The 19,514-nt window shown below is 55.9% G+C and overlaps 1 protein-coding gene across 1 annotated transcript; it reads left to right on the top strand.

The window, feature by feature from the left end:
• Nucleotides 1-2,274: 2,274 nt before the first annotated feature.
• Nucleotides 2,275-18,854, top strand: MMD2 (monocyte to macrophage differentiation associated 2). Its single transcript, XM_056503007.1, has 7 exons — nucleotides 2,275-2,503; nucleotides 13,867-13,948; nucleotides 14,598-14,758; nucleotides 14,844-14,918; nucleotides 15,154-15,255; nucleotides 15,522-15,591; nucleotides 16,006-18,854. Exons 1-7 carry the CDS (start codon nucleotides 2,457-2,459, stop codon nucleotides 16,207-16,209), a joined length of 741 nt encoding a protein of 246 aa, XP_056358982.1. The 5' UTR covers nucleotides 2,275-2,456; the 3' UTR covers nucleotides 16,210-18,854.
• The last annotated feature ends 660 nt before the right edge of the window (nucleotides 18,855-19,514 follow it).

Below are 19,514 nucleotides of genomic sequence, written 5' to 3'. Positions count from 1 at the left end.
CCTGTGCCTGGGAGCACTGTCCAAACACTCCCGGAGCTCCCTGGGGCTGTGACCTTTCCATGGGGAGCCTGGGCAGTGCCCCACCACCCTCTGGGGGAAGAATTTTTCCTAGTATCCAAACAAAACTTCCCCAGACAGCTCCAGCTGTTCCATCAGATCCTGTCACCAGTAAGAAGAGATCAGAATGAAGGAAGAAAACATCCCTAGGCTCATGAGCCATTCCTCATCTAAAGGAAAACTCTGCAACCCCCACCTGTTTTGGTGACATTAAAAAAACCTGTCTGTAGTCAGGGTACCTCAGAATATTGGAATTTCTCCTTAACACCCTCAAAATTACTCAGATCATTGCGAGGTGGGGAGTGCACCAGGGATGGGAGAGGAAAGAAAAACAAGCTGGGCTCGTGGGCAGAGTGCATGAGGAGAGCTGCTGTGCAGGGAGGGGCACATCCCAGTGGGATACAGGTGGTGTGAGCGTGGACATCTCCACACCCCACCTTGGAGCAGCCCTGGCTGCCTGTGATTCTCTGTCTGCCAGGTTTGGAGATATTGCTGGGGCTGGAGCCATTCCCCAGCACGATACTCGAGGCTTTGGTTGCCATAACAACTGGATTCAGGCTTCAAAAATAGTAACTTATTTTTCATTCAATTTGCCTTTTGCCCTCTGAGACGTATCTATTTTGGGATGGATGGTTTGCTTCAGGTGTCCCTTGCCAGCACCCTCAGCTCTGGGCTGGGGGCTTGGGGGATGGGGGTTATTTTGTTAAATGTGATTTAATATCCTTTCTTCTTCCTCTCCTCTTCAGCCCCAGGGAACAGGTACAGCAGGGCACGGGAATCTTGACATAGGCTCTGCCAGATCTCATCATCTGGGGAAGGAATTTGAAAAAATATCTTCCCGGCTAAGTGGCAGAGCGTGGGAGAGGTTTTCAAAGATGATCTCACTCCATCTCAGCTTGGACCTGCCACTCTCAGCCAGGGCTTGGCTGTCCCAGATATCCTACTGAAGATGGGGTTTATTTTGTTGCCCCTGCACCTCCTGGACCCTGCTGCCACCAGCCTGGTCCCCACTGTCTTCCATCCACAATGGGAAGGCTGAACCTGCTGCTGGCTCCTGGGGTGCTTCTTGTGTGCCTTGGGGACACCCCACCTGCAGCGTCTCCTGAGGGATTGAGCTGCTTTTGGAAAGGGTTGCAGAGGGTGCCAGGATTAATCCATGCCTTGAATTAAGGGACTCCTTCCTTTTTGTCTGCTTTGACTCTTGGAAGGCCTGTGTGTGCCTGATTTCCCATGGAAATGGCCACAGGAGCACAACCCTTAGGAGCACAACCCTTCTCGTCACGACGTCCTCAGCTTTTCCACCCTCAGCATTACCACGATTTCAGCAAGGAGAGGGGGTGTTGGGGTCACCAAGACTCTGCTCCTCTGTTGTTGCTGACCTCTCCTTTCTTGTCGCTTAGCTGCTGGCCCGGGGTGCCTGCAGTCCCTGGCACAGCGAGGGCAAGGGTGACACCCCGACAAGCCCCATCAGCTTTTGTGTCCCCTCTCTGAGCTGCCCAACCTCAGATGTCCCTCGGGATGTCACCTCCTGTGGGATCCTGCTCCGTGATGAAGAGGAGGGAGGGGTGAAGGCTTTAGGATGGAGATGGGTGGGTTTTGGGGTACTTTACCCTTTTGCTGTTGTGCTGCTTTACCCCCTTCTCCCAAGCAGGGAGGGATAGTGGGGTGCTGGATTTGTGCCCCCACCCCCAGGGGCACCATGCAGCGATGGGGCTGAGGGACAGCCTCCTACCCCAGCTGGGGCCTCTGGAAAATAATGGGAAAAAAAAATTCAAACCAAATAAATAAAAGCAAAGCCAAACAAGCCAGCTCCTTGGGGAGCCCTCGGGGGGACCCGGCCGTGGGCAGCGGGGCCGGGGGGGGCAGGTTTGCTGACACCCGGCACTCTCCCCCTCCCCGATGCTTTAATCACATTTTCAATTCAAATCTGCTGCTATTTGATCCCCCGGGGGTGGCAGCGGGGAGGGTGGGGGATATTTTTAGCTGTGCTTAAAGCTGCCGGGGGGCGGAGGGAGATCGCGCAGGTTGCTGTGGCCGGGAAGAGTTGGAAGGGATTCCCCCCATACTCCCCCTTTCTTTTTTTCCTCCTCCTCCTCCTCCTCTTCCTCCTCCTCCTCGTTGCACATCTGAGGGCGGCAGCGGGGCTGGCTCTCCCCTCCCGGAGGTCGCCTTTGTTTTCCCCGTGTCGCTTCTGCCGAGCAGCCGAGGGGGCGGGAGGGGGCCGGGGCCGGGCTGGGCTGTGCCGGGCTGGGCTGTGCCGAGCTGGGCTGGGCTGGGCTGGGCTGGACCGGCCGCCCCTTCTCGATCTCGCCGAGTTGGTGCTGCTCCCCCGGCGGCACTTTCCCCCAGGCCGGGGCTGAGCCGCCGCCGCCCCCCGGGACCCCCATGGCACCGCCGCGATGTTCGTGTCCCGGCTCCTGGATTTCCAGAAGACGCGCTACGCCAGGTAAATCCCTCGGTGCGGCGACCCCCGACCCCGGACAGCCCCAACCCCTCGCCGGGCTCGGCTCCGCTGGGATGGAGCCCGAAAGGATCTCCGAAAGCTGCCCAGCGCCTCAGAGCACAGGGCAAGTGCGGGCTGGCTTTGGGCTACCTGCTTTTCTGCATCCCTGAAGGATTCTCAGCATCCTTCGCTGCCTTTCGCTGGGTCTAACTTCACCGCGGCTCTCATCCCGCTGCGGGGAAGCAGGATCCTGCCTTCCCGAGGGAACAGACCCTAGCGCCGGCTCCGAGCCCCCCATGGAGGGGCCAGCGTGGTCCAGAGTCCCTCTACACCCAGGTGAAACCCCCTCGGGGTGGCTCTCCCAGCCTGGACCCGCAGGCTCAACAGGGTTCCTGTGGGATGCACCGGCGGTGGATCCTTCTCTCCCTCCATGAAACCCCCAGGGAGGTTTAACAGCAGCGGCCGGGACTTGTTTTAGAAGCTCAGGTGATGCAGGAAACCTCACGGTGTTACCTGTGCAGGGGGAAACCTGAGGATTGCCGAGCGCAGGTCAGGGGGCGCTTGGCCACGCACGCTGCGGGATCAGATGTGGCCTTTAGAAAGGAGCTGGCGGGTGACACGGGGACAGCGCCAGCCCCCTGCCCCCCGGGAGGAGTCGGATGGCACCGGGTGCTGCACAGATGGGGACCGGGGGGCTGCTGGGGGTGCTCAGCTTTGCACCGAGGGCAGGCTTTGCTCCCGGCTCCCTGGGACTGTGGTGCGGGTGTTTTTCTGCCTGTGTGGGGTCCCACGGGCTGGCACAGCTCCTGGGGGCTCTGAGCTCTGTGCTGCCGCTTCCAGACGCCCCGTGCTCCGGTTAGGGGCAGAGATCAGAGAAAAACTTGTGTGAATAGAAGTGGTGATGGTGTTTCTCGCCTGCTCCGGGCAGGATGATCCCTGGGGGATGTTTGTCTGGGCTGGGTAAGGACAGGAGACCACCCTCCGACCCCCTCCAGCCATCAGCTCCTTTCCTTCCAGGTGTCCCATGGGGAAAATCCATACTTGCACCTCCAAAACCTGCCTGAAACGTGGCTGCTTTTTCAAAGACCGTTTTGATGCTGTACTTTCTCCCAATAACCTTTGCTTGGGGGAGAGGCAGGAGGCACCCAGCAGGTCTGCACCATGTGCCTGGCACAAAACCTTGTGGAAATGGAGAGTTCAAGACTTTCCTCCCAGCCCCCCTCAGCTGGCATGCAAAGGACAGAGCTGGGGAAATGGAGCTGAGCAAAGCTCTCTACCCCCCAGAGCAGGAGGCAAGCCAGACCTTTAGCCCATGGCAGGGGTGCAGAGGCTCTTTGGGAGCTGGGCAGCAGATCAGGGGCTGCTCCACTGACAGTCTCCCCCAGCAGAGCCCATCTGCCAACCTGTTGCTTGATTTATCCTGAATCAGCATGCTCCAGCCTTGTCGTGGTCCTTTCTGGAGACAGTTTGCTCAGTGGGATGAGGCATTACAGAGAGCCTTGCAGGGATGGTGCCCAGGGATGGGCAGGGGCTGTGGGGCACGGGAAGGGCCAGATCCACAGGGAATCCTGCAGCTCTCACTGTGTGCCAGGGCTGGTGGGGAGCAGCAGGAGGATAAGGGTGCTCCCTTGGCTTTCACCCCAGAAAGCCACCAGCACGTGATGCTAACCCAGGGCTTCCTGTATCATACCAGAGATCCTCTTAGCCCAGTGCTCAAAAATAACAGTGGGATAATCCCCGTCCTCCCCACACTCCCTGCACACCAGCTCTGCTCTCCATGGAAATGATCTGCTGGGAAATATCCCAAAAGAAACCCTAAAGTGCTTTTTCCTTTGTGGCAGGGATGCTCTCTGAGCTGAGCTCTGAGGTGGGAATTGGGGTGAGCAGAAGAAGCCAGGGGACTCAGGGTGGCACGTGTCCTTCAAGGCAGCAGAAGCATGTCAAATCCTGTTTTCAGTTTTCACTACAGGAAAGATGTTGGGGTGCTGGAGCAGGTCCAGAGAAGGATAGTAGAGCACAAGTCTGATATAGGCAGCTGAGGGGGGCTCAGCCTGGAGAAGAGGAGGCTCAGGAGGAATTTCTCACTGACCACAACTCCCTGACAGGAGGGTGCAGCCAGGTCAGGCTCTGCTCCCAGGGAAAAGGGGCAGGATAAGACAAAATGGGCTCAAGCTGCACCAGGGGAAGTTTAGATTGATATTAGGAAGGATTAAACCAGGCTGCTTAGGGAAGTGGCTGAATCCCTGGAAGTGTTTCAAAACCACACGTGGATGTGGGGTTGTGGTTTAGGGTGAATATGGCAGTGCTGAGCTAATGGTCAGATTCCATCTTAGAGGTCTTGTCCAACCTTAACAATTCTATAATTCCATCTTGCAACATCTTTTCAGAGAATGTGGCCTTGCTTATGGTGTTCCTTGAAGAAACAAAAAATATCAAAGTTTTCCTTGTGGTGGAAAAGCCTGGAACAGGCTTCATTTTTCAAGTCATCTTATCTAACTTTGAGCAAGGACCAAGAAAGGAGGAACTTGGCCATTGATACACCCACCAAAAGGAATAAATAAAACACAGTGTGGTGATGAAAGACCTGTTGTGTGAGAACAAAGAGATGAAAAGCAGTGATCAATGTGGGAACATGCTGTGAACTGCCAGGAGAAAACTCAGGGCTGGAGGGCACTAGGCTGTGTCCAAACGCCTCCTGGCAGGGAAGGGCTGTCGCCGTGGGGGGAGCAGGGTGCAGGGCAGTGCCACTCGAGCACACTGTGGCTATAAACGAGAAACTCGGTGGTTCCTGCTCTGCTGTGGGGCCCAGGAGGCTCTTCCATCACTGACACCGTGGGGAAATGGAGTTTCCCTGTCACTCACAGCCTGCACCCTGACCAGCAATATCCATCTCCTGCCCGACAGGCCAGGTTTAACCACCACGCCAGCACAGCACAAAGTGTGATTCTCCTGCTTTATCCAACCACTGGAGGGTTATTCCACCACTCTCCCTCTACCCTTGCAGCTCACCAAAACAGTTGGGTCCCTCCCAGACCAACAGATCAGACCAAGCTGCATCTTTATCACTGGGCTCATTGGTCAGGTTACACTGACCTGGTAACCAAACCCTCCTTGCACCTCACCACCAGCTTTGACCCCATTTTGGCCCAGTTTTAACTCAAACACAGTCTGGTCCCTCCTGCCCACGTAGCTGCCATGGGGCTGAGTACCTTCCTGTGGGGACACTGAATGCTTCCCAGACTTTGGCCATCCAGAGCTGTAATTGGGAGCAAACATGATCAATCAGGGAGCTGCTGTATCTGGCCAGCCTCAGCATCTGGAGAGGGCTGTGCTGGGATCTGCAGGGCACTGAATCATCCTCACAATCTCACAGCAGCTCCCTTGATTTGTTCATGTAAAAGGCTCTAAATCTTACTGTGTTTGCTTGGCTTGCCCTGCATGGAGTAACACAAAGAGGAGCAGACAGGAAAATCCACATTAATGTCTCAGCCCTGGAGGGGCCTCTGTAGATCATGGTCCAGGTTTGTCCTCACCTCCTGCAATGCAGGCACCTCCATCTCCTCACCAGCACGAGGGGATGGAGGTCTGAACTCTACACTTGCTCAAACCCAGTGAATTTGAGGAAAGGCAGCTGGGAAACCCTTCCTTGTTTCTCCTTGTAATTATTGAGCATGGAGACATTCATCAGCTATTCCAACATCTCTGGCCAAGACAGGAGCAGGAATAAGAGGAATGGGAAATGTTGGGGTGCTCAGACTCCAAATACAAGGGAACCAATGCCAGGCTGACAGCCTGGACAGAGCAACCCCATTGGGAAACCTGTTCCCCATTGCTTTGCCATGAGAACATGAGCAGCCCTCCACTGCTCCCACACACTCCAAGATGCTTTCCAAGAGCTCTGCTTCCCCCACAGCCCACGTGGGATGAAGCAGTGGGAAAGGAAATGCTTTCAGTGTTGATACCACAGCCTGAAGCTCCCTGAGAGGCAGGGGCTGCTCACCTTGCAAGCACCAGCCCCATCAAGACCTACCAGCCTGTCCCCAGCTGAGCAGACAGAGCCCCTGATGCAAAAGCCAAAGCTCCAAGAGATGGAGAGGCCCCCAAAATAGATACCCTCAGATACCCTCTTGAAATGGCACCAGTAGGAATTACCTCATGCAGATCAGGGTGCAAAATTGGAGCCAGCTATTTGGAAGGCATCAAGCTCTCAGAGCAGCATTTCTGATGGGATATCCACTCAAACTGCCCCATTCCTTCCTCTGCTGGGTTTGGGGCACCCAGCAGGACAGGCCCAGGTGGGGATCACCACACTGAAGAAGTGCACAAGTGGGCAAACCTTGTGCTTTTGGGGCAAGGATGGTCTCTTGGATGCCTGGGAAGCACATGATCTTTCCCCTCCTTCAGCTGGTGTTGGATATCAGCCTGATGTGATTCTTTGGCACAGTTTGCTGTGTCCAGCTTCACGAGGTAGCAGCCAACACAACCCATGGGAAATTCAAGCCAGTGCCCAGCAGGGCAGGTCAGTGACTGTGAGAAATGGGGCTCTGCCAGGACTGGTCCTGGGCTCTCCTCTCCTCCTCCTCCTCCTCCCTTCCCACACCCCCAGCTCCACAGTGAGACAAAGCCATGCCAAGTACAACTGCCAAAGAAAGGAAGGGAAAAGAGCACAACTCATTCCAGTCCTTCTCTCCTAGGGGTGCCTGGCTGAGCTGCAGGAGGAGTTCTGTTGAGTCCCCAAGATGCTGCTGCCAGGGGATGGATGCTCAGGGCTGGGTCTGAGAAAGGCACAGGAGACACAAACACACACACCAGGTCCCTCCAGGTGTGACAAACTCAGCATTTTCACGGGGAGTCCAGAGCCTGGTGGGCTCTCTGTGATATCACTGCAACTTCTCATGATAACATGATAGCACAGGTGTCATATTCCTGCTGCATGAGTCAGATACCACTGAGTAGAGCCAAGCTGTGCTGACCTTCAGGAGAATTTGGAGCCAGCTCTGTGCTCCTGTTCGAGTTCACAGCCCAGGTTTGCTGCTGCTGAGGAAAGGATTTTATGCAGAAAGAGATCATCAGGTCAAGGCAAGGCAAAGAGTCTCCTCTCTATGCTGAGCAGCACTGGCTGGCACAGCAGAATCAGACACAGCCCTGCTCTCTGCTGTAAGTAATACTAATGGAAATCTCACTATCTGCATGCTTGGCTGGTGAAATACATGGTTTTCCTTCTGTGCCTTCACTGTCCAGAGGCATTTGCTGAATAATTTACAGATATGATTTGTACCTGAGCAGCATCTGGGAATCCCAAATGAGAGCCTGGCTGTGTCTCTCAGGCCATGCTGTGGGGAGATTTTATGAACCTGGGGCATGGTCACCTGCCCATGTGTTTCACAGTCACAGCCAGGGTTAGAGGCTGGGAGAGCTCCAGCCCTCAAACTGTCCAAATCCTCTGCCAGCAGGCACAGAATCCAGTGGTCACACTCACTCCTGCCCACCTTGGCTGTTGCAGTTCAACAGGATTTATCCCACTAACTCCTTGCTCAAGGCAAGGCAGCAAGGAACATGCACAATGACTTTCCAAACAAGAAATTAATGAATAATAGAGGATTTGCAGTTCTGGAAACAGTCCTTCCAACATTTACAAAACACCTGGGACATCAGAGTCATTTTGTGACTAATCAGCTGTTGTTGGACGTCTCATGAGTACCAAATGAAACAAAAAGTCCCAGCTCAGAAAGTAATTTGGGAAACACTCACCAATCCCATCTGTTGTGAATAAACAAACAGCTCTGCTGTGGTTGCAGGGTCATGAATTGCCGTGGAAGTGTTAGAGATACCATCGACATAGAGGGCTGGGGAGAAAAATAAATATCCCTGCCCTGAGGGGATATGGATAGTTAGCACCCTGTTGGGAATTGCTGCTGAGTTTCCATCACCAGCCAAGCCCTGCTGGGTGTACATGGGCTCCTGTGGGTGCAGAAATGGCCAATGCCTGCAGCCAGCCTGGCTTGGAGCCTCCTGTGCTCATCCCTGCAGGGATGAGGAGCAAGAAAGGGATTGTGTATGCCCTTGGTGTGTTCAGGGGAAGAGCAGCTATTCCCTCCTGCACCTCTGAGGCAGCAGGATGTGTCAGGGGGTTGCCTCCTCTGTCCCTTCAGGGGACATCTGTGCCTGTGGCTCAGAGCCAGCTGCAAGTCTGAGCTGGCTGAGCACAGGGGCCGTGTCTGGGAGCATCCCTAGGTCAGCAGCAGCTCCTGCTCATCATTTCTCAGGGCATGCAGGTTGTGGAGTGCCAGAGGATGCTCCACAGCCAGCCCAGGGTGCTCACACACGTCACAGTGCTGGGGATGAGCAGCACTGGGATGGGAGGAATGAGGTGATGGATGATCCAATCTGCTGCCTGTTTTGACTCACTTTGGGGAAGCAAGGCTTGCACCAGGGAAATCTGGGTGGGTTACTCCAGAAATCTGGTGATCTGCTAATTCACCCATGAGAAAGGTAGGGAAATGCTGGCTTAGATAAAAAACCTTCCCTTTCCTGCTGCCTACCCAAGCTGCCAGCTCCTTGTGCTAGGAAGCATGACAAAAAAAAACCATTGAGTTGTCTCCAGCAACCTTCCTGCTCTCCCCCAGGATGGGCTGGAGTCACAAGAGGACAGACCTGCCCTGTGTCCCCTGGCCCCAGGAGCTGACCCAGGAGCTTCCAGCAGGCACAGCTCATCTCTGCAGAGCAGGAGCACCATGTGTGTGTGTGGGAGCTGCAGGCACTGAGCAGTGGGCATGGAAGGAGGCTCCAGCTCCCAGCAGGTGCCAGGCAGCCATGCACATGCCCGTGTGGGTGGCTCTGCAGATGGCACTGCCAGCCTTGGTGTTTCTGCTTCCCAGTGGCAAACATTCCATGTCAAGGGGTAGGAAGGAAAAGCAGGATTTTTTCCTGCTCCTGGGCTGGATAAAGCAGTAAAGTCTGGGGGATCTCCAGTGCCCAAGGTGGGCCATGGATGTTTCCTCGTGGTCCTGTCCCTTCTGAGCCCTGTGATTGTAACTGCACATAAACAGCAGCCAGGCTCCACGCCAGCACACACAACTCCCCAGGACTGAGCTAATTACAAACCACAGAGGAGCTCAAGGGATTGAAGCCTCTTACCAGGGATGCAGCTGGAGCTTTACCAGACTCTGGATCAGAGGCAGAGCACTTGCCAAGCCCCAGCTTACGGGGATGCCACCACAGCAGCTCCCACGTGAGCCCCAGCACCATCCCTGACATCTGTGCTGGGTGTGCAGCCTCGGGGCTCTACATGCACTGCAGGGTCAGAGGCCAGTCTGCCCTGCAGGGACACATCTGCTCCATCACTGACACCTCAGGCACCACAACACTTGTTCTACCAAGGGACAGCCCCAGCAGGACTTGCCACCACTGCTGATCAACATCCAGCTAATTCTTCCTCAAGCCTTTCTCTCTGACCACCACCAGGATCTCCCCCTGTTACTTTAAAAGCAGCTGTGACATCCAGTCACAAGAGAAAAGTGAAATTATCTCCCTCTGCAGCCAGGTCCCAAGAACTGCCCAGCAGGGAGCACAGCTTGGAAAAGCCCCAGCTCCTTGGGCAGGAGGGTGGATGCACTGCCAATCCATCTCCACAGGCTTTAGGCCAACTCCTGAGCAAGCCCAGCCCTTTTATAAGCCATTTGTAGGTGAAACCTGTAGGGGTGAGCTGCTCTGGGGAGATTTGTATCACCTGGGATAACCTTGCACTTGCTGACTGCTCCTTTGTCCCCGTGGCACCCAGCCCATAGTGCAGACACACAGACACATGCACAGCTGATTTATGGCAGGGCTGGGCAGGGCAGGTGTTGGACCAGCTCTCTCAAGGGCAGAAGCCCAGCTCACACCTCCCCATCCACATCTTAGTGGTGATTTTGCACCCTGCTCACATTATCCACCCACTTGCCTGAAGGATGTCAAAATTGTTATCCTCACTTGGAGAGAGGGGAAAGGGGAGTGAGAGGGACATGAAGAGATGTGGCAGAGGCCAGCCAGGGAGTTGTGTCAGAGGCAGGGCTGAACCCCATCTGTCCCAAACTGCAGCCTGGTTTGGGTCTCTTTTGGGGCTGCTCCCCTCAAGTTTGCAGCTTTCCTCAAGTGTCCATGGCTCTGCTCGTGTGAGCATGTGGTGACCATGGGGTGACTGATTCAGGTTCTCTTGGTGCCCTCAGGAGAGCTCAGGTGGTCCCACATGAGCCCTCCTGAGGAATAATTTAATTATATCCCTTTCTTACCTTCTTCCCACCCTGAAGAGCCAGGCAGATCTGTGTGATTTTTGAGGCTGGGATTTTGTTCTTGGATAAAAGTCTTTTAAAAACTCAGTCAAAACCCCTAAAGCTATGTTAAAAAAAACCAAAACAACCCAACCCAGCAGAGTGGGAGAAAGAGCAGCAGAAAGGAGCAGGCCTGGGAAGGCAGCCCTGCACTTTGCCCAGGCACAAGGGGCTCTTTGTTTCCCTGGCCAGAGCTTGCTGTACTGGCCCTTTTCAGGCTCCCTCCCTGGGAAAGGGGCCAGGGGAAAGCAGGCACAAGGCAAAAGCCCTGGGGCTGCTGTGAATAACCCCTGGTCAGACCCTCAGCAGCCTGCCCTGCTCATAGAGGAGTTGCAGGGACTCTGCCAGGAGCAGCACCAGGAGAAGGTGCCCGGGAACCCTTTGGCTCCCTGCTTCCCACACACCATCCCTGGAACTGAACATGCTCCTGCCCCTGCTGAGCAGGAGTGACCTTCTCTGTGTCTTTTGGACTTTGCCATCCTGGAGCAGCTGCTGAGCTGCACTGGAGCACCCAGTGGTGTGTAAACACCTGCTCGTGGCTCCTGGACCCAAGTGATCTTTCCAAGAGTGTCCATCTGTCTGTCCAGGCTGGGGCTGTGGTTTGAGGCTGATTCTGCACACTGGTATGGCAGCTGTCTGCAGGCTGGGAATGCTGCAGGGCTCCCTGTGCCCTGCCCTACATCCATGCCAGCACAGGGATGGCAGGAGCTGGTCCATAAAATCCCAGGGGAATAGGGGAGGAAATGGTCCCTCCACCCCTGGGAAATAAGGTGCAGCCAGGGACTTATCCTGCCTTGCCTGGAGGTGTGCAAACATCAGCTGCTCACATTTCTACAGGGCATAGGGGACCACAGAAATGTGCAGAATTAGCCCCAAAACACAATGCAGGTCCCAAAATGGGGCTCAGACTGGCCCACACTGTGCAGCCAGGTCCCACATCTGTGATGCTCCATTTCCCACCAGCCACAGCATGATCCTTACTAGAAAGCAGGGCAGGAAAATAAGAGTAATCTATCCCCAGGTCAAAAAAAAACCAGGTTCCTCCTCAAGGCTATTGTCCCTCTGGGAAAAGCAGGAGTTTGTGGTGTCCCACACCAGCATGGCTCTGGGTTTCAGGACCATAAATGCTCTTCAACCTCATTACATGGGGATGGCTTGGCTGGTCCTTCCCAGTTCTCTACCCTGTACCAGAGCTGGGGAGGATAATTGCACCCCAGGGACACCTTCCCAAAGGCTCTGGGTGCTCCCAGCCCTGGGGAGGGGGCTGTGGAATTGGTTCTGTGCTGCTGCTCTGAGCAGCACCAGCCAGAGCGGAGGGGAGATGGAGCAGGCTTTGTTAAAATCAATAAATTCAAGGAAAAGGCCTTGAACGTGTTTCCTCAGCAACTGTGACGTCATGTGGACGTCTGGCCTCCCCTCCTTCCCCCCCTCCTTCTTATTATTAAAAGGGAAAATAAAGGGAAGCAGACAGGGAAGGGGAGCTGGGGACAGTCTCCTGGCAACGCTGGGGACAGTGAAGTCCTGCCAGGGATGTGGCTGCAGCCTTGCCAGCCCTGTGGGCACAGTGCTGGGGTGGGGAGGGCGTCCCTGGTGTCCCTGGGGTGCAGGTGACAGTGCTCTGGGCACAGCCATGTCCCCAGGGATGCCCAGCTTCTCCCCAGCCCTGCTGAGCCCAGATTTACTCTTGGTGAGCAGAGCAGTGGGAGCTTGGCTGCTCCATTCCCCCTCTTAATTCCAGACATTTTTTGAAGATGAGGACCATGAATCTGTTCCCAGGGTCTGGCAGGAGGCAGGGCAGGGCAGGGCTGGGGACAGGGGCAGGGCCCCTCTGTGGGCTGTCACTGTCACCTGCTGGGGTGCCCCGCACCCTGCTGTGGCTGCACAATCCCCCCACACCAAATCCTTGTCATTTGAGCTATTTAATCCATCCTGGCTCAGTTTTAACAGGCAACAGCCTGTGGCTGAGGCAGTGGGGCCAAGCAGGCAGGAGGTGGCAGAGGAGTCCACACAGGCATGGGTGGCTTGGGGACAGGGAGAGGAGACTTTTCCTGCTTTTCCAAGCATCCCAGTCTGAGGCATCACCCTGTGCCCAGCAGCAAGGTCTTGCCAGCCCCTGAGCCCCTTTGCTGGGCACAACTCAGCTGTGAAACACCACAGATGGTGCTGCAGCTGGGGGCAGACGGGGTCACAAAGCAATTAGCCCAGCAGGTCCTGCCCAGCAGCCCTGCTCAGCTCAGCCATCCTGACCTGAGCACAGCAGGAAAAGTCTTAACACCCCTGATTCTCAGGGAAGGAACCCTCTCCATTTCCCTGCTTCCCATGGCCTTTGCTAAGCCTCCACTGCTGTCTCCTGCCAGAAGAGGGTGGTGCAGGAGGCTTTGCTCAGACCTGCTACCCCAGATGCACATTTAATTTGTTGTTACATACCCAGCCATGGAGTGACACTGTTTTATCACTCTGTGTTGGTCCAGCAGGAGAAATCAATACATTCCTGAGAGTGCCAAGAGCAAGCTGGTGCCTCCTAAGAGTAAGAGAAACAGAAATAAAGATGCAGGTTTCCAAGGGAGGGCAGTAGGCTTTACCCACAGCAATCTGTGTTGGGATGTGCAGCCCTGGGTAGATGCAGGTGGTACCCAGAAACCAAAGGCATTGCAGGGATACCTTTTTTGGAGCTGCTGTGACATGAAGGTGTCACCCCTGGATGAGTTGGGGTCCCACAGGTCTGCCCACTACCCTATGTTCCCCCTTTGTTGCTGGGGCTCGTCCCACCTTTGCCTACAGCAATGGGCAGAGCTGCCTCCTGCTCTCCAAGCAGCAGCAGCTCCCAGAGGCTGCTCCAGCCTGAGCCATGGCTGAGCAGGACCTGGGCACCTGGCACCTGGGGACAGCCAGATGGACACACTGTGCTCTGGTGCCACTTCTGCAGGGCAGCTGGGGCAAAGCTGAGCCATGGAGGGGCTGCAGGCTGGGGGTTGCCCTCTGCAGAGCCCCCTCTCAGAAGGGTTCTGCTCCAGCCCTCTCCCCTGAGTGTTCTTTTCTCCCTGTTTCTCACTGCAGGTTCATGAATCACCGTGTCCCATCCAACTGCAGGTACCAGCCCACGGAATATGAGCATGCAGCCAACTGTGCCACCCACGCTGTGAGTCCCTGCCCCTGCCCCTGGGTGAGGGAGGATGGTGCTCATCTCTCTGGGGATCCACGGAGGAACCTCAAGGGACACCTGAAAATGTCTGTGTTCAGCCCTGGAGCAGTCCCTGAGAGTCTGAGGGCAGTGATGAGGCAGATGTGCCCCTTCTGCTCCTGGAGATTGGGATGTTCTCCCTCCTCCTGCCCTGGGCAGTTGATATACTTGCTCTCACCCACTGTGGCCCCATGTGTCTGGGGAAGCTGGCTGTGGGCTTGGTGGGGCAGGAGCAGTTCCAAAGCTCCCTGAAAATGGATTGTTTCACAGCAAGAACTGTGACAGGAGCCCGTGGGGCTGCCTGTGTAGCAGTGGGAGGGACCTCTCCCCCCATCAGGGTTTGTTTTGGGAGCTGACAGTTCCCACTCTGAGTCCTGAGAGATGACTCAGAGACAGCTATCCTCCATGTGCCTTCCTCCTTCTCCTCCTCCCTACCTTCTGGACAAACTATTTTGGAGCTGCACCATGCAGGGAGGGACCCTGCCTGCCCCTTAGGGTGGTAGCTTTGACCAGAAGCTAAAGAAACACCTAGAAGGAAAAGTGGGGGCTCTATTGTAGCTGCTCAGTGGAAATGCAGAGAGTAAACAGGGTTTGCTTCCCCTTCCAGTTCTGGATCCTGCCCAGCATCCTTGGCAGCTCCATCCTCTACATCCTCTCTGATGACCAGTGGGAAACCATCTCAGCCTGGATCTATGGCTTTGGCTTGTCCAGCCTCTTCATTGTCTCCACCATCTTCCACACCATCTCCTGGAAGAAGAGGCATCTCAGGTACCACCCCTGGTTGCTCAGGGCTTGGGAAGGGGGAGAGGGTCCAGGTGTCCCCAGTGCTGTGACCCATCTGCCCATCCTGCAGGACTGTGGAGCACTGCCTGCACATGTTTGACAGGATGGTGATCTACTTCTTCATCGCCGCCTCCTACGCTCCCTGGTGAGTTGCTGGTGGCCTTCACCTGGCCCCACTGAAGGGGAAAACGTCACCCTGGTTCCAATAAATGGAGTTTCCCTCTCTGGCTTTGATTCTTCTAGAGGGCACACCTTACCCCTTTCCACAAAACCTCTTGAAGTTGAAGTTACAAGCTGGGAGGACCCTTTGGTGGGACAGGGGGTGAGCCCAGTGCAGAGTGCTGCCCTAGACCTGCCTCACACGGCCCTGGGTCTTGCAGGCTGAACCTGAGGGAGCTGGGTCCCTGGGCGTCCCACATGCGCTGGATCATCTGGATCATGGCATCCATCGGGACCGTCTACGTCTTCTTCTTCCACGAGCGGTGAGTGCCTGTGCCCGCCCCGAGCCTGGGGGCTGTGGGACCCGGCACGGAGCAGGGACCTGCTGCCATGAGTTGCTTCCTCCACGTGGTGGCACCAAATAAAAAGCCAAAGTGCCCAGAAGTCCCGAGTGATGGGTCCCGAGCCAGTCTGCACATGAGGACACAGGACCCGCTGTGATGGCACTGGAGCGCTGCTGTGGGAATTACAAGTGTAAAACTCAGCCTCCCCCTGTCCCTGCTCCAAGCTGCCTCTCTGTCTGCTGCAGGTACAAGCTGGTGGAGCTGGTGTGCTACGTTATCATGGGCTTCTTCCCCGCCTTGGTCATCCTCTCCATGGTAAGCCCCTGCTGGGAACACTTGGGCTCAGCGTGAGGGACAAACCCCAGGAGGGATCTGAAAACCCAGAACAGTTTGTCTTTGGTGGGTTGGCACAGTCTCCAGGCTGTGTGAGGGATCCCTGATAGATGTGGCTCACCTTGGTTTTGCAGCTGCTTTGGGTGCATCTCTCCCAGCACTCCTTCCTGGGCTCTGTTTGGAAATTGTAGCATCACAGAATCATAGAATGGTGTGGTTTGGAAGGGACCTTAAAGATCATCTAAAGGTTAGATGATGAGGCTGCTGGGTCCCTGCCGTGCTGCTGGAGAGGAGGGGGTAGCAGAGGGCAGAGAAGTCCAGAGCTGCAGCTGGACAGCACATCTGGGGAGGTGGGCAGAGGGCAGCCAGCCCTGGGCTCACTAGCACTGCCTCCAGCCCAACAGGGACGGCCTCCTGGAGCTGGTGCTGGGCGGCTTCTTCTACTGCCTGGGCATGGTGTTCTTCAAAAGCGACGGCCGCATCCCGTTCGCCCACGCCATCTGGCACCTGTTCGTGGCCATCGGGGCTGGCATCCACTACTACGCCATCTGGAGGTACCTGTACCGGCCCGGGGCGCTGGAGACCCGCCCCTCCCGCTAGGAGCCGTGCCGACATCCTGTGCCATCCCTGCGGGGACACAGCCCGCCCAAACCACCCCTGCCCCGGGCAGCGCGGGTGCTGCCCTTCCCGCACAGACAGCAGAGCCTGCAGGGTGATTTTAAGTACTTTTTCTTTTTTAACCTCGGGAACTGTTTATTTTTTTAGGCAAAAGTTTCAGAACATAGTGACTGGCTGGGCTGTGGGTGATAGGGGAGTGACCATCGCTGAGCTTCGTTCACTCGCCGGGTCTCGAGCATCCCACGGGACTGGGAGTCTTGGCCCCACGTGCCCCTGGCTATGACACCCTGGGTTTGGCTACTGGACTCCTTAGCACGTGCCACTGAGGGGACTGGAGGAGCCAGGCTGGGGAGCAGACCCAGTGGTCACACCCCTGCACCACCTGGACTGGCTCCTAAAATCGCCCTAAGTCCTGTCAGCATCAACTCCATCCCAAGTCCTCGAGGGGATGGTCCATACTCAACAAGGCCTTACAAGAGATTGAAACTTGAATCTCTGTCAGGGCATCCCAGCCCCTGAGCACTGGGAAGCCCTTTCTCTAAGCCAATATTAAGTGCACAACTCAGTACATCCTTGGGATCCCCTATGGACATTTTCTCCTGGAGAGCTTGGTTTTCCTCTCCAGCCTCGGTGCCAGTGGCAGCCTGAAGCACAGCCCTGCTCCCAGGCCCTGCTGCTCGAGTGCCTTCAGCAGGGAGCAGAGCTGGGACCCAGCTCCTGGCATCTCCCTGGCTGGGGTCAGCCCATCCACTTCAGGGGATTCCCTTTCTCCTCCAGGAGGGAAGGGAACCTCCTTGGGCTGGGCTCATGGGGCAACCTGCTTTCTCTGCTCCCATTTTGCTGATGAACCTATTGCTCATCAGATTTTGGAAAGATTTCTAGCGTTCCCAGGATTGCTGCAGGGCAGGAATGCACCAACATGAAGCCTGGATGTGAGCTGTGATGGAGAGATCCTGGTGATGCTCGGTTTTTAAATTCCTAATCACGGGCACACAGTGCTAACTCAGGCTAATGAGACATGGAACATCCACCCAGCTGCTGGCAGCAGCAGAATGGGAAAGGAAAAATCACACCTGGTCCTGCTCCCCAAACACCCTGGCAGAGCTGCTGGAGCCAGGAGGGTGTGCTGTGTGCTGGGCTGTGCCTGCACCTTCCCCATCAGCCCCCAAAACAATCAATTGCCCATCCCCTCTTTTTGGCCTTTGGGTAGTCACAGCTGCAGCCTCTGGCACGATGTGGCAACTGAAGGAGATTTATGGCCACCATCCCACATCTCCTGTTTCAGCATTCCAGGGAGCTCAGCAGAGCTTAGGGCCCCCCAGCCTGTGGCACCCTGGGACTGGCTCTATAGGGCTGTGCCATTTTGCAGCAAATTACCAAAGAGGAAGCATCTGGATACTCACCCCTTCCTATTGTGGTGGCTGTGGATGCCAGGCTGGCAAAAATGTCAGGTGAGTTTTCACTCCCATAGGCAGAAGGTTCCTGAGAAGGGCTCTGGGATCTGTACCTGGCACCCCAGCCCCAGTGGGGCTGCTGGGGGTCCGTGCCCAGGACACCCCAAAGCTGGGCAGCTGCCCCTGGGGTGAGGGGTGGTCTTAGGGATGGGGGTGAACGAGCTGGTGTGAGCCCAGACTCTGCTGCTGCCTCTGCCCAGCCCTGCCACTTGCTGCAGATGGAGAGGTGGAGAAGGACGAGCTGGTGGAGCATATCCAGGGCTGGAACAGCAGGATACAGAGCTCCCAGAGTGGGAGATGCCATATTTTCTGTCTGGCAAGTCACTACCCTTCTCTGTGCCTCAGTTTCCCCACCTGGGAAGCGAAGAGCCTGACCTACCTCACAGGGCTCATGTGAGGACCCTGTGAAGGCAGCCAGAGCTTCACAAACACCTCCAATTTTCACTGAGTCTGGGGGAGCAGGTTCCCAGAGCACCGTGGGGCACGGTGACAGGGTCAGCTCAGTGTGCCTGGCTCTCCTGCCCCTCTGTCACCAACTCCCACGGGGAGCCACCCTGGGGTCAGACCATGCAAACAGCAGTCCCAGCCACAGCAAGGGCCCCTGGCAGGGGCTGAGGATGCCCAGGCACCACCACTGTGTTTTGCTTCATCCCGAGGGATTTATCTCAGAAACTGCTTTGCCATTGTGGTCTTTGGCCCTAAATCTGCCCCAAGGGCTCCTGAGCCCAGGGAGGTGCCAGAAGGACCTTTCTGAGGCTGCTGCATCTCAGTTTCCTGCTGAACACCCAGGGCAGGACAGAATCCTGGGCAGGAACATCGCCAGCCTGCCTTCAGCCCGGACTTGCAGGGTGGGCTTCTCTGGAACTGAGAGGCTCCCCCTCTTCTCTTGCTCTAAATCCTCCCCTTGCACAGCCTGGGGGACACAGAGCAAGTTATGGGATTGCCCTCCTATTTTATACTAATTTTCAATGACTCGTAACATTCAGGATGTTTGTGGAGGAGGGCTCGAGGGATCTTTTTAGCATCTCATGGTTTTCACCATCCATCCTTGTTCAATCAGTATTTTATATTTAACACAGTATTGGGTCAAATACAAACAAATGTAAGGAAGATAACGCTAGTGGATATTGTTTCCTGTGGAGTAGGATCGAAATAAAAACTCAAGATACCTCACTCTTGCCTGCTTGTTAAATCAAAATTAGTTCCCCTGCAGCACCTGGAAACAAACTCATTTTCTATCTGACTCATCCCACACGGCTTTGCTCCCTGGTGAGGAGAGGAGCCAACTGCAGGGTGCTGGGATGCTGAGCACTGACTCACCTTGGTGCAGGGATGGCATTGCCTGCTGCTGAACAAACAAACAAACAAATGAATAAATCAATCAGTGAGTTTGCTGACAGTGCCCCTGTGCCCAGAGGTGCTGGCTGAAAGACTCATCATCATCTCAGCACAGCAGCTCCAGCAGAGCCCTCCACGCCTGCTCCAGCCCTGCCATTCCCCCTCCTGGCTGAGTCAGGGGTGGGGAGCCCCAGGGCTGCAGGGGGATGAAGGATGAGGGGTGCCAGAGCCACAGAGGAGGAGAAGCCTGTGGCAGACTGGGCAGAGGGTAAGCACAGCTCACTGAGCCCACAGGGGAAACTCACACCCCCCAGCAGCTCCCACCAGCCTCTGTGGGCACTGGCTCCTCTTGGAGGGGCAGATTTGCCCCATGTGGAGCTGCCTGCCCTGGCTCTGCACGTCCATTGTCTGCCCTCCGTGCCATAATCACACAGGCTGAGTTCCCCCAGGCTGCCACGCTCAGCGGCTTTCCCAGGAATCCAGGGAGGGTTCCCT

This window comes from Oenanthe melanoleuca, chromosome 14 (assembly GCF_029582105.1).
Source record: "Oenanthe melanoleuca isolate GR-GAL-2019-014 chromosome 14, OMel1.0, whole genome shotgun sequence".
Classification (NCBI taxonomy): Eukaryota; Metazoa; Chordata; class Aves; order Passeriformes; family Muscicapidae; genus Oenanthe; species Oenanthe melanoleuca.
Note: the sequence above shows the minus strand (reverse complement) of the source record. Positions and strands in the feature narration are given on the sequence as shown.